This window comes from Exophiala aquamarina (genome assembly GCF_000709125.1).
Source record: "Exophiala aquamarina CBS 119918 chromosome Unknown aczIA-supercont1.18, whole genome shotgun sequence".
NCBI lineage: Eukaryota > Fungi > Ascomycota > Eurotiomycetes > Chaetothyriales > Herpotrichiellaceae > Exophiala > Exophiala aquamarina.
In genome coordinates, this window is record NW_013550570.1 from 140,174 (window position 1) to 153,620 (window position 13,447).

A 13,447-nucleotide genomic window follows, 5' to 3' on the forward strand; every position below is an offset into this window, starting at 1 on the left:
TGCAAGTTTCTTTTTACTTTTTGTTTTTTGTTTTTTTCACTTTACTCTTCTTTTCTTTGTGTGAAGACAAACCCGGGGTTCGAGGCCGCTTCGGAGCAAGTGCTGTATCGTGCCACGCTCCATCACTGCTGATAAATCTCTTCAGGTCCTCCTACCTCTTGGTCTCCTTAGTCACGGTCGTGCTCGATGGAAAGCGGAAAGTCGAAGAAAAGAGGCAAGAAACGAAAGGATGGAGAAGTCATCCCGACCATCCTGCTGGTGAGTCAGCGCAGTCGTTGAGAATCGAACAGATAGCCATGGCTATTGGATCCAGTCACTCGGTTCTACAGTTTCATCTCCGGGGCTGCTGAGGAAATAGACCAACGCAATTACATGCGTAAAGTGGGTTTCTCTTTTGCATATGTTTGTCGCTCTCAATTCTCCTCTCTAGCGAGTCATCTTCACTATTATTCCCAACGACAAAACGGTCTCCCCACTTTCGCGTCCTCAATAGTGACGTCCGCGTAGCTTGTCAGACCTCCTCTCCATGCCCCAAGAAACCCTGTCGTCCATAGGTTTACGGAATGAAGCGTTGGAATCGTGACCCGGGTGAAGTCCAACACGGCGAACGCCGATGCCTGTGCGTGTTGCACCGCACCAGCCTCATGTGCAAAAGCCCGGTGACTCGAGGCCGCAAACCCAGTCCCGTAGTCCAAGTCCAAGTCCAAGTCCAAGTATCAGCTGCACAACCTGCAGCACAGAAACCTCTCGTCTCGCAGCCCTATCTCTTATCTTCGCACAAGCGGCGGCGATAAGAACTTGGAGTTCGAAGTCGACGATACCGGGGGTGGTGCAGAGGCCCTATTCTTGCCCTTCACGTTCTTCCGACTGGGCTGGAGACTGAGATGGTGGCTGGAGTTGTGAGCTTGCTGCTGAGGTTCGCTTCCATTCTCCCTCGACGCCTGCTGCGCCTCGGCCTGGTAGCCTGAGCCGGATCCTGATCCTGATCTAGGTCCTAGTCCCAATCCCCCACCGAGGCCGGCAGCCAGGTCTTCCATAATGTCGTTGTGCGTATGGATGTGGCCCTTTCCCTTGGGTGTCGGGCTGCCATTGCCATCGTCGACGACGGCGACATCGGTCTTTGCCATTTCTTCATCTCCTTCTCGTTGTTGTTGCTTCGATTCTGCTCCGCGTCCATCGTGTTCTTGGCTGCGAGGCGCACTAGCGGTGGCATCACCACCAGCACCAGGAGCAAACGAGTGTCGTAGTCGAGAGTCGCGCCAGCCCTGGTTGTTTGGATTGGGGTTGGCCGGGTGTGGTGGCAGTAGGACAGAGGCAGCTTGGCTGAGGCGCTGTTGCGACGAAGGGGCGTACGGGTCGTCGACGTTGTAGAAGTACGTTGCGCCGCTGTGCTCGCCGGTTGGATTGGCCATACTCTGGAACAATAGTGTCCTGTCAGTATAGGTACGGGGGAAAACGAATGCTACTGCGCTGGGCATCTATCAAACAGTTTCAAGTCTTACCTCTCTATTCTCCCAAACACTCCACTCATCCCAATTCCTGGCCTCACCCTTGCGATTCGCCGCAAACATGGTGGTCGGCCTCAATTCGCCAACCTCGCGTTTCGCCTGCCGGCCGCGCTCCCACGCATACATGTTGTTGATCCAGCGGACCTCCCTCATGCGAGCAACTTGGCTCGCCGGCCGGACGATGTTGGGGTTGAACAGATCGACTTCGCTGAGGTCCTCGTCGAACGGGGCGTTGCCTCCATCGCGGGAATTCTTCTGGCGGCAGAACCGGAATATGCTGGCGGCGATGGTGATGGCGACGAAAGCGCAGAGAATCACGATGCCCACAATCAAGGCGGGCGAGATGCTAGGCCCCGATGACGAGTCGCCTGGGGAGGTCATGTTTGCAGTGGAACGTGACGTTCTGGAAGAATGAGAGAGACTTTGACAATCATGGAGAAGCAGCGGCCGTCAAGATAATTTGACCCTGTGACATACACGTACTATTCTCAGAGGCTGCTGATGATGAACACTGATAACTTTGGAGATGGGAGAGCAAGATGAAAAGACCAACATAGAACGTCTGCACTAGAGCTATGTGGACATGATGCAATGCGGCAGATTGCAGATATTCACTGTTTGATCTGTGAATGCTGATATCTCGTCCTGAAAACCGGTCACATGCTTCACTGCCTCGTGGCGTGGCGAAACATCGTATGGAACAGCAACACTGATCTATCAAGTTGATCACTCTGGGAGGAAATCGCCCAGCTTTGCGAGCTAGAGTGGTTTGGTCGCCTGGTATATTCAGGACTCCTCGCCAATAGACTGGCCTACCTAGATGGATTTCCAGACATGCTAGAAGAGTGATACTCTCGATTAGAAAAAGATGAGAAGGGTACTCTCGAACGTAGCTGACCTCGACAGAAGGGGGTTGGATGGGGGCACAAGCTGACACGTTTGAGCATACCGTGCCGACGGCACGGCATGGGAGAGATGGGAAGCAGGGAACTAGTCCTCTTCACAACATGTCTGGTTCCAGAGTTTTCATCTCACCACCAAGCTTTGGGCTTCCCAACTGATCAGTCGACGGGAATTGGCCAGGTTACAATTCTGGAAACATAGTATCGTGGATAATGCCTTCTCAAATTGCGGAGATGTAACTTCATTATGGCGCCATGTTGATATTGTAAGCTCAAGGGCAGAAAGAAATGTGCTCTTAGCGTCAGGGGGAGATGCACGTGGGCAGCCTTGGCCGGAGGCAAGGTACGACAAGGCTGCGAGTACGGTACCGCATAGAGCAAGCCGGGAGCCTCGTTTTCTATCACGTGGCCTTCACAGTCCTGACTCGTGAGAGCCCAAGCACACGTGCTCTCAGGTGAAGAGGTCTAGAAAGGCAGATGAAGCATGACTTGTTATGAACAAGCTGATGAAAACCAAACATTGGGTTACAACGCTCTTTCCCTACACTTGATAACGTACTTGTGCACATGCGTAATAGGAGGTTGGCTATGCACAACGTAAGAGCTCCTAGCCGCATAATACCAATGGGCAGCTACTACGATAGTCCCATTCTCATTCTCATTCTCATTCCATCAGTCTCCATCTTTGCATGGTAGCCACAGTAGCGTGAGGTCGCCGAAACAATCAGACAATCACACACTAACAAGTCGGTGTTGAGGAGGGGATGTACAAGCCAGATGAGGGAAAATAGACAACAGTAACAATCCCAGGGTTTTGATCCTTTCCAACACCGTCGCTAAAATGCAAATGGTATCATGCGCTACAAGAACAATAGCACGAAAAGCAAAAGAACCGCCAATGCAAACACCAACAATCACTCGGGTGTTGAGTATTTCCTTCCTGATGTTCCAAAACAAACCCGATTGATTCACCCGCGTAGAAAGCTGTCTAGAAATCCAAACACACCAAACACATCATCCCACGCCACGGGAACCCGTTTCTTTTTGAGGCCCTGATAGCGGTCGTAAATTCATTACTGGATCTGTACGGGTAGCGTCATCTCAATAATCCCCCTATATCTGTAAACGTCAAATCATCGGGGCCCTGAGGTCGGACGATAGGTTCTTCATCTTCTTGATGGCTTGGTAAGCGGCCCTTTTTGGAATCTTTCCTATGATCACCCAATCTCATGGGGGACCTTGAGGGAGAGCTTCTCTTTCTCGGGGCCGATGTGATTTCGTCTTCTTCTCGGACATGTCTTGACAATAAGCCACCAATATCACTGAGGAATGCTTTTGAACCAGATCGTGTGCCTGGGTGGTTTTGTGTTTGGCTGAGCCGTCTTGTAGATTCGTGGGTCGAGGTCTGACGAGATCGAATACTGGGAGAGTCGAGTCCTTTCTCCACCAAGCCACCCACATCGAAGAAGCCCATCTTACTGGGGGTGTCAGGTTCAGCATAGCCTGGGCTGGTGGGTTCTGGGAATTGCGTGTTCAGCTCACGCAACTTTATATCGGTGGAGGAGCTGCTGATGGAATCCATCGAGCCTTTTCTTCGGTTCCGCGAAGCTTCGGCAAAATTCCACTTGGATTTGAAGCTGGGATTGTGTGCATCGCCAGCTTCGAGATCAACAGAGTTGTGGTTGGGGACGGCAACTTCGGCCAATCGAGGGAGGTGGTCGACGGCGGCGCCATGTTGTAGAGTCGGAGGTAGTGATACGCCTACACTCCTGGCCAAGTCTTCGTCTGAGCCCCAATGATGATGAGTAATTGATCTGGTTCTTGTTCGTGTAGGCTGGCGACCGAGGGAACTTGTGTCATCGTTGAACGAGCTGGCCCTGAACTTGGCTTTCTTAACACCCTTGTCGCGGATGAAACTTCCAATGACAATGGCATTGGAAACGCCGGCGGCTGCCAAGATTTCCAAGGAGGCAAGTAATGATCGGAATTGCTGGGATGATCGACGTGAAATGGTGGATGGGATTCGGTAGGCCGTGATGGCGATGAGGATGAGTGAGAGGAGGAAGAGGACTATGAGTGAGACCTTTTTCCGGAATCGCATTGAGGATTGCCAGACAAGCGGGATGGGATAGACGATGAGAACAACGTCGGTCATCATGTCGCAGACACCCATGACAATCAGCTGGACCAAGCCCTCTCGACAACTGGGACCAGGATCTGGCACGACTTGCCAGTAGTGGGTGAAGGGTTGGCATTCGGTGAGGGTGCCAATTACGACACCAATGTAGGTGATGATTAGGAAGGCATAGATGAGTCTCAGGCCGACTTCGTAGGACTTGGCCCAGGAGGCACCGATCAGTCGTTTGAGAAACTCGAGGACAGTAAACTTTGCGACCCAGATGTAGGCTGCATAGAAGATGCGAGCGGCCAGAACGAGTTTGCTTCCTATTTCTCGATGTCGGATCTCCGTCGGGGTCAGGCCTTGGATGACGGTATTATTAGTGCCCCAGATAAGAATAACGTGGACCAAGCCCATCCGAATTAACAGAGGAATGGTACTGTAAAACATTATCTTGTCCTCGAGGAAGAGTTTCTCGGTACGAATCCATCTTCCAAACAGTCTGATGCCGATGGCAGTCAGAGCAAAGATTGTACACCACCACGAGACGATTAATGTTGGATTCACGTCGACTTTGGACTGTAAGGCGGGTGGGTCGCCATGGTATATACGGGGATACAAGGTGTGGAGGTATGTCATGGTCACCCTTGGGATTAAAGGATTTGTATGGGCAATGACTTCATATCCTCGAGGTGCGCGATGGATGAGGTGGAAATGCTCTCGAGGACTTTGCAAAGGCCATGGACAGGAGGAGTTCGATGAGGTTGGGTCTGTTGTTTGTTCTGATTCCCAGCTCTTGATCGTGTAATCATTCAGCCCGTCTCAAATCGAGGTCATGGCTGCAGGTGGTGTTATGTACATTGCATGCGAAGTCGTGGTCGTGGTCGTCGTTGATCTGGTCGCGAGGGATGATCGCAGGTTCAACGAAGGTGTGAGTAAGACTCAAGCAGGAAAACAAGAAGAACAAGATTGGCAGAATGCAAGAGGCTGTGGTGAATACGAACTAGACGAACTTGCCATGACGGAGGGAGGCAGAACAGGTCTTAGTTGGATGAGGTTGGCTGGGAGTCTGGGAGGAGATGATGGCGCTGGGAGACGATAACGGGGATAGTGCGATGGGCCACCAATGGCGCGGGAGGTTGAACGTGAGAGGTGAGAGAGGTGAGAGGTGGGTGGCGCAAGACTGACATGGGATCATGGCGCCAGCTAGGGTGATCTGAGGTTAGTGGGGTGACCGGGGACGGGCGTAGGTCTGTTGGTAAGGGACTGTCGGGACTCGCAAGAGATAAGTGAAAGTGGACTTGGGTGATGAGAAGAACCAGTGGAGCGAGAGAGAGCGGGCGCGGGTGAGGGCGAGGGCAAGGATGAGGAAGAGGTGGGTGAGGGTGGGTGAGGGTTGGTGAGGGTGGTGATAGGGTGAATGTCGGGATAGGAATCGAAAGTGCGACGAAATGGTGGGACAAGGACTGTTTGGGACTGGTACGAGCGCCATCGACCAGTCACGTTGCAGAGATCAATCAGCCGAGGGCACAAGTGGGAAGGAAGTTGCCACGAGGTTCTGTTATCGCCCAGGGCGCGTCTTGGGACTTGGGACCGGGACGGGCACGGGGGCTGATAGGGGCACGGGGGCACTGGACGCTGGGGGCGCTGGTGGTCGGTCTAGGGGCCCCGAGGCTTAAAGGTTAACGGTTAAGGGTCCTGGTCTCTCTTGGGGGGCGAGGTGGACGGCCATTAACGGGCAATGATAGGTGCCACGCTGAGAGGCGGCAGAGGGCAAAGGGCAGAGGGCCCCTAGGCTTGGCCACCCTGAGCTGCAGTCCCTCCCTCCTCTCCTCCTACAGCCCCAAGCGTCGTGGTGGGCAATACTAGTATCTAGGCAGTCCTAGTATCTACACAGGCAGTCCTAGCATCGTGGTAGCTGACACAGTGACTTGTCGGAGCAGAATCAAGGTCTCAGGGTCTCAGTCCGCAGCATGATTGCCGTTTCAACACAGTTGGGAGTAGTTACTCGTACGTGCCACTCCTTTATCGCTTATCGAGGGCTACGAGTCCTCCGTACGTACATTTGTTATGCCCCTCCGGACGCCTGCCCTTTATCCCTTTCCAGTTACGGCCGCCGCTCCCATCTCGTGTCTCGTCTCCCCTACAGCGCCACGCACCCGATAAGCAACAACACTGTTACTGGTGCTGCTTCTGGTACTTGGCATCGAGCACATGTTCAGATACTTGTTCAGGTCCGGAGTAACATCCCTCGGCTTCCCTGCTTCACCCACAGCCCATCAATCCACCAAGTACTGTACATCCTCCGTCCATCCCTACCCGACTTCTGTCCAACTCCACTTGTCTCTTACCCGATAACGGTGGCGGCACGCTTCCCGCACCTCAACGGCAAGGTCCCTTCATTGGCTCTTTGGTGGCTGTTGGGCTAATACTGACTAGCGACCTACTCGTAATTCAATGCTTTATCATCGTTGTTGTTGCACTGCCCGATCATTCTCACTCTGCTCTCACGTGACTCTGTGAAGGTCTCGTACATTTGAGCCGATTGCGCAGCACCACGATATACTCGTATATGATGGACGTACGGTCAAATTGATTATGCCTTCAACTTTTGATGATGGGGATGTGTGTGATCACGTGCAGCGTGGACACATTCAGTGGTGGTTCTCGGAACGCTCGGTCCCAGTGGTGGCCTCGTTTTGCCAAGCCCCAGCCTCGTCCATATGCCACTCAGCCTTGTCAGGCATAAGTCACTCCCCATCATAGGTCCAAAATGACCAGTATTCACATCAAATGAATCACTTGGTTCGGCATCTCCTCCATTGCATCAAATCGATGCCCATCAAACACCGAGATTCCAATCCTCTCCATCCAGTGAGGCTTCACATATCCCTCAACACCGTCCAACACCTCAACAGAGAGCTTCTGTGAGCATGGCCTCAAGATCAGGCAAATCGTGGCGCCGCCTTCGGGACACTCAAACAGCGGGAGGAGGTAGATTCTCGAATGATCCCCAGGCAAGTCGTCCCCAGCGTCAATGCAGTACTCTTTCCCGTACTCCCGCGCGTCTGCAAGAATCTCTTGCGCGTCCCGTGAGAAATCCCAGCTCCTCACGAGGTATTCCGGTACAGCCCACGCATATTCTTTGAGGCAGAGATTCATGCTTATATTGAACTCCTTGCCCCGTCCGTATGTAGAGAAATGCAGGCAGGCATACAGAGAGCCTCGGATGCGAAGATACCGGCCACAAGGGTCTTCAGGCCAATTCGCAGGGTCTAATCCACGCACCCTGAGGAACGGGTTCTCTTCATCCATTAAACACTCGATGCGTTCAATGGATGCCACCTCCACGCTACCTTTGAACTTCCACGACTCGTAGACAAACTCGCAAGGCCCAAAGCGAGACGCCCATGAGAAACTCGGTATGGGATGGGCTGGCGTCCACGGGATCCGTCGGGGATGCGGTCGACAATTGTTGCACGCCCAAGTACTCGCACGACTCGACACCCATTCCCGACTCCTCCAACACAGCCACTTCAGCAGATCTCTTTCCCACAGCCCTGCGATGTATCGGCCCTGGTCCTGCCTTTCGCTAAATGCCATGGCAATCCCAGCAAATCCAAGGAGAAGATCAGACCTACGCCCGAACATCCGCTGAGTGTACTGCCGGACCAGTGCCGCCCAGTCTCGATATGTGTTTTCCTGCCTAGCTTTCGCTCGTGGGAGGTAGCCGGCGAATCCCAACCCCATTCCAAAGTGATGCTTGCATTGACATTCAGACAACATACCTCCCTCTTCATAAAGCACCTCTTGGCTCGTGAAGTGTATCATGCGATGTGACAATGCCCGTTCCTGATAACACCAGCCCCGTTGGGTCACTGAGCTCCAATACACGTTATCCGCCACTTCGTGCACCTCGCCAACTACTGGCGCCGCGGCTTCGCTGTCGACTATATCGGCTAATTCGGGAATCCGTCTAACATGAACAACAGCCGATTCGCCACCGATGGTAAGATGTACGTCTTTAAACGCCATATATCCATGCGTCGTGTCGTGCATCGCGATAACAAACCATGCGTTGGCATAGATGTTGTGCATATCCGCTGCTTCGCGTTTCCAATCAACCGAATCATCCTAGATGATGCAGAGCGAGTCGATCCATAAATACTGTACGCCGACTCATCGACACACGGATATCGCCTACCGAAAAGTGTCAGGGATATCACCCAATAACATCCCTATCCGCCGAGATTCAATATTGCGAGACATAGTCTTGGTCGACTCGATGTCTTCCCGAAGCCAGCAATGGCTCAATGCAGCATACAGGGCCGCATCTGATTCGGGGGGGCCCTCCAGGATGCTAATCTCGTCAAGAAGCACATCACCAACGGCATCGCCCTCTCCCATAGTTCTCACGCCCAAGTCTAGAACCCGAGTCGGCAGTCTCGCCTGCCGCGGATGATCCTTCATCAACCAGCCTCTCAGGCGGTCCATATCCAATGAATCATCCCATATAGAACGGATGTGTCTGGACGAATTAATGGTGCTTGGGACGATTGATGAGATCTCTTCTCCTGTGTATTCTAGATGGATCAGCGCTTTGAGAAGGGAAGCATCCCCAGGTGAAACACCTACCCGCACTGACATAAAACTCAATCCGGTGCTTCTTTCCATTATCATTCCCGCTCAGAAGCAACCCACCGCTCATAGTCTCTAGCACCAAAGGCCGTACGGTAAAGTACAAGTTAATATCTTCAAATGCCCGCAATGCATCCACGAGCAGCTGGCAATATGGACACTCGATCTTCTCAACGTGGAATAAGCTAGAAGCTTGGAACCCGTAATAAGAGCCGTCGAAGTTCGCTCGCGAGAGATCCCGGCAACGGGCACAGGGCAGTTGGCTGGCACCTTTGGTACTGACTGTCTCTAGTCCTGGTGTGTTCTGTTGGCTAGTTTGATCGCAAGATTGTGTAGCGGTTGGTAGAGGTGCCACGGGAGACGGACTTCGGGCTTGTTTCGGAGGTCGCTTCGATCTCCTGATCAGCGTGGGAAGACGTCGTAGCCCAGCTGAGAGGTGTGAAAGAACATGTCTCCCCATTGGGCCGCACTTTGAGAACAGTCGCACAACGGCAGCTTGCCCCCCCCCCCCCCCCAGAGCAGAGAGAACGACCGCTGAAGTCACTCCCGACGCAGCAGGTGGTGTAATGGTCTGGATGCTGAACGATGTCGCAGGCCAAGTTCGTGCCTGAGTCCGAACTCAGATTCTTTCTGGTGATGTAGGGCTAGCATGTCAAAAAAGATGATGGTTCCAACTTCCAAGGAATGACAAGACCGTGGCTGAGTGCGGCTGAATCTTGCTTGTATCGTGGATTTCTGAATCTTGACCGCCGAGCCCATTCTAATGACAGATACGAGGTATTGTGCCTCTTGATTTATCGAAAGAGATTAGTAAATGTGCTGCCCAGCCCAACCTCTCGTTCCAAGTGCCGCAATTCTTGAAATGTCATCTCATCCTTCCGGAGGACTACCCATAGTAGTCTCGGTGAGAAAGCATCGCCCTTGCAAGGCAGTGTATGAGTAGATCATGTATCTACAGAGCCTTGGCACCTGATAAGTCCGGGGCGAAGGTCTATCACCGTGCCCAGCTAAGCTGAAGGAACATCAAGAATAGATATCTAGAGACGCATAGTTGTGTAGTAGTCCATTGCAGTCTGGACCCCGGCAGGGCTAGATAAGATACCCACACAATGCAGGGATCAGGCACACTGCAACAATATCACTGCCGAAGCAACCGATACCCAAGAACTCATGAAGCAATAAAGCCCAGTTGACTGCTTGGTGGTGCTTTTACAGAAGCTAGGATCTTCCAAGCTGAAGGGTTGGTTCTCACTGTCCTCCTCGGGACACAAATCCACCAACCTACCGTCCGCTCAATCAAGCTGCCCCAAGCCTCTACTTACAATATCAAACAAATCACACGGCTTCTCTCAGGTGGCTTGTGCTACAAAGACTTAGCTAATGTCTCTCCAGGACCTCGTATTAAATCATCTCCCCAAATCAATTCCATACTTGGCGCCACCTCCGTCATAACCATCGACGATCGCCCATCCATAGCTAGCTAAGAAGCAGTGGGGCATAAACGAATACAGAATAAATATCGCATCGGCAATTAAATCCGACTTGCGGGGTGATTTCCATTCCCTTGCGAAGTCGAATACAGTCGCCACTTTGTGATACTCCTAGGCAAGAAAGTTGCAACGCGGCAGCTCGTAGAACTCGTTACATAAGTGAGTCCCCGGAAAGTTGTATAAAGCAAAGAATGCACCAATTCGTGCACGTGCTTTATTTCGGCTGAATAGTCCGTCTTCTCGGTGGAGCGGTGGAGAGATGAATTCCGCGGTAGTCTGTACCACCCGCGGAGAACCGATCCAGCTGGGAAGGATGAACTCTGGAGAAAGAGATGCCCAAGGTATCGCGAGGCTCTTATATACCTGCGAGGTACTTGTAGACCCACGTTTGGCCTCATCACATGACAAAGGACAAGTCCCCGGATAGAGCGGGGTAACGATCTGAGATCTCGAGTTTCATGCAGTCACCAACGCAAGACAGTACCCATTGTAGCAGAATCTTAGACATAGTCATACAAAACCCGGCCAAATACTGGATCCTCGCTGCCGGAGCAAGCCTTAAGGCATGACTCGAAGCACAGAAGACGGTCGGTCCATCGATCAACACCAACATGGGTCTACAAGTTGAGATAGTCTTCACGAACGGGCTCGCCCTCGGGTCCAGCGTGGAGCCTCATTTCCTGGGCGACGCAGGTATCGACGGCTACATTGCTCTGACGAACCAAAGTGACGTCGCTGTCGACTTCGATATCATCCTGATCTCTCTACACGGTGGGTAGAAGCTCTTGGGGATGTGCCATCCGTTCGTCTGACACCCAGAGAGGCACGCTTATCAACACCATCAGGCGCTCAGAGTGGTACGCCGTGGCATTCTACCACCAAGCTCAAAAAGTACGCATGCCCTATACTCACTCACCTGTGCACCTCTGAACATCCATGATGACAGTTGCTGCACCTGATCGACGTCAAGCGCCCCACCGACTTCATCGGCGCTGCGGGCGTCGGGCCAGCATCAAGCCCGCTGAAATGCTTCTTCCACTTCGAAATCCCACAATATCTGAACTGCGAACTCCTCGGTGAAAACGCCGGGTATCTTCGAGACCTCCCTGCCTCCTTCTCCTGTGGCGAGGGCTCGATAAGGCGCGCTGTGCTGCAGGACAGATGCGAGGGCGACTGCCACATCTCGTACAAGGTCCTCGTGCGCGCCCTGCACGGCCACGAAGTCATCGCCAGCTGCACGCAGCACGTCAAACTCGTTCCCAGCTCCGAGTCCCGCCCGCCAGTTTGCGTCGCCGACTTCCCCAATGAATATGCGCTTGCCAAGTCGAAGTGCCTCCGGACGGGCTTCCTGGGAATGCACCGCTCGGGAGAGTGGCGCCTCGAAGCTGGCGAGCCGGTCTCGCTTATCCTAAACCAAGTCACCGACCGGGTCTTCCTACCAGTCTCCTTGACTCTCACGCAGATGGTTCGCTCGAGAAGGTCTTGTCATGGAGAGGAGCCAAGAGATGTGGCAAGTGGTGTTTGTACTGGCGCGCTAATATCCTCCACATTCATATCGAGCGTGCCGCGACAGAGTGTTCCCACTCTGTCAGAAGTCTCGAATTCTACATCTCTAGGCCGAAAGATCCATGTCTGCGCCAGGACGAAGATATCCGTCCAGTTCTCGAGATGGGGCGAAGCGGCTTTGACTTTCCACGGTCAGCATAGCCAGATGACTCCCTTGCCGGTGCCCACTCCACTAACGAGCTCTCCAGGCGAGGATTTCTCCTCCGAAGTCACAAGACGGTGGCGATCAGACGCCTTGTTAACACTTGGATTCCCCAACGATGGGTATTTGGTTCCCACGTTCGAGTCTTCCTTGGTCTCGCGGCGGTACAAACTGATGCTTGACGTCCACATCGCGAAGCCACACCGATCCAATTTCCGGCTTACTCTACCAGTGCAGATATCCTACCAGAAAGACAGAGCTCATACCGACCACCCTTGGAGCTGGTTTCAAGAAGTAGAATCGCCTCCGTATGTCTCATAGGATTGGGGGATCGATTTCGGCTATTAATATCGCATGTGATAATCTCAGCAGCTTGCGAACCTACACGCACCTAATGAAGAAACCCTTGTACGATGATATGGGTGCTGGGGATTTGACTATCAGAATATATCCAATCACATTCCGGGCCAGAGCTGGTGCTTCTCGCTATCCAAACTCCTTTCTTCCTCGAAGGTAGCAATGTCGAGACGTAGGGACACCCGATATTATTAGTGAATAAATCAATTCATGTGGAAGAGATAAGATCAAAACGTGGAGAAAAAGCAGTCCGCGGCTGTAATATCAACAATGCTACCTCAAATCCTTCAACAACAAAATATTCGAGCTAGCAGTGAAAGCAATACCACCCATCCGTAAGCTCAAAATGTGAAGTCTATGATCCCCATCAATACCATGAACTCTTTGAAAAACGCCCTGTATTTCTGCCTCGCCTCCACGTTCACCTGTACCTTCAAAAGATGGGGCCGGCAAGCCGTGTGCTGCACATAACCACTCGAAGGAAACGATCAAGTCGATAATCATAGCAAACACGTCCATCAGAGAATAGATCCTTGGCCATATTCTCGTATTCTGTTGGTGTATCGTCGCCTGAGCCCATAGTGACCGGCGATCCGCCAGATTCGTCGTCATCTTCGAAGTGATTGCGCTTGCAGAATGGAGTCGGATCACCGGCGGAGTCATAATGCTCGGGTTCAAAGTCAGATTCTTCACCGTTGATGACGGATCCCTGGTCTCCGTCATAC

The 13,447-nt window shown here is 52.6% G+C and overlaps 4 protein-coding genes across 4 annotated transcripts; 1 reads left to right on the plus strand and 3 right to left on the minus strand.

Moving 5' to 3' along the window:
* Positions 1 to 767: 767 nt before the first annotated feature.
* Positions 768 to 1,889, minus strand: A1O9_11518 (uncharacterized protein; the record flags this gene model as incomplete). Its single annotated transcript, XM_013399414.1, has 2 exons — positions 768 to 1,415; positions 1,503 to 1,889. The coding sequence occupies 2 exons, from the start codon at positions 1,887 to 1,889 to the stop codon at positions 768 to 770; spliced, it is 1,035 nt and encodes a 344-aa protein (XP_013254868.1).
* Positions 1,890 to 3,506: 1,617 nt separating this feature from the next.
* A1O9_11519 (uncharacterized protein) lies at positions 3,507 to 5,168 on the minus strand (the record flags this gene model as incomplete). The annotated part of the gene is made up of 1 exon (XM_013399415.1): positions 3,507 to 5,168. One exon carries the CDS (start codon positions 5,166 to 5,168, stop codon positions 3,507 to 3,509), a length of 1,662 nt encoding a protein of 553 aa, XP_013254869.1.
* A 2,145-nt stretch (positions 5,169 to 7,313) lies between these two features.
* Positions 7,314 to 8,627, minus strand: A1O9_11520 (uncharacterized protein; the record flags this gene model as incomplete). The annotated part of the gene is made up of 1 exon (XM_013399416.1): positions 7,314 to 8,627. One exon carries the CDS (start codon positions 8,625 to 8,627, stop codon positions 7,314 to 7,316), a length of 1,314 nt encoding a protein of 437 aa, XP_013254870.1.
* Positions 8,628 to 11,268: 2,641 nt separating this feature from the next.
* On the plus strand, positions 11,269 to 12,882 carry A1O9_11521 (uncharacterized protein; the record flags this gene model as incomplete). Its single annotated transcript, XM_013399417.1, has 5 exons — positions 11,269 to 11,432; positions 11,503 to 11,548; positions 11,604 to 12,354; positions 12,412 to 12,673; positions 12,735 to 12,882. The coding sequence occupies 5 exons, from the start codon at positions 11,269 to 11,271 to the stop codon at positions 12,880 to 12,882; spliced, it is 1,371 nt and encodes a 456-aa protein (XP_013254871.1).
* Between the last annotated feature and the right edge of the window lie 565 nt (positions 12,883 to 13,447).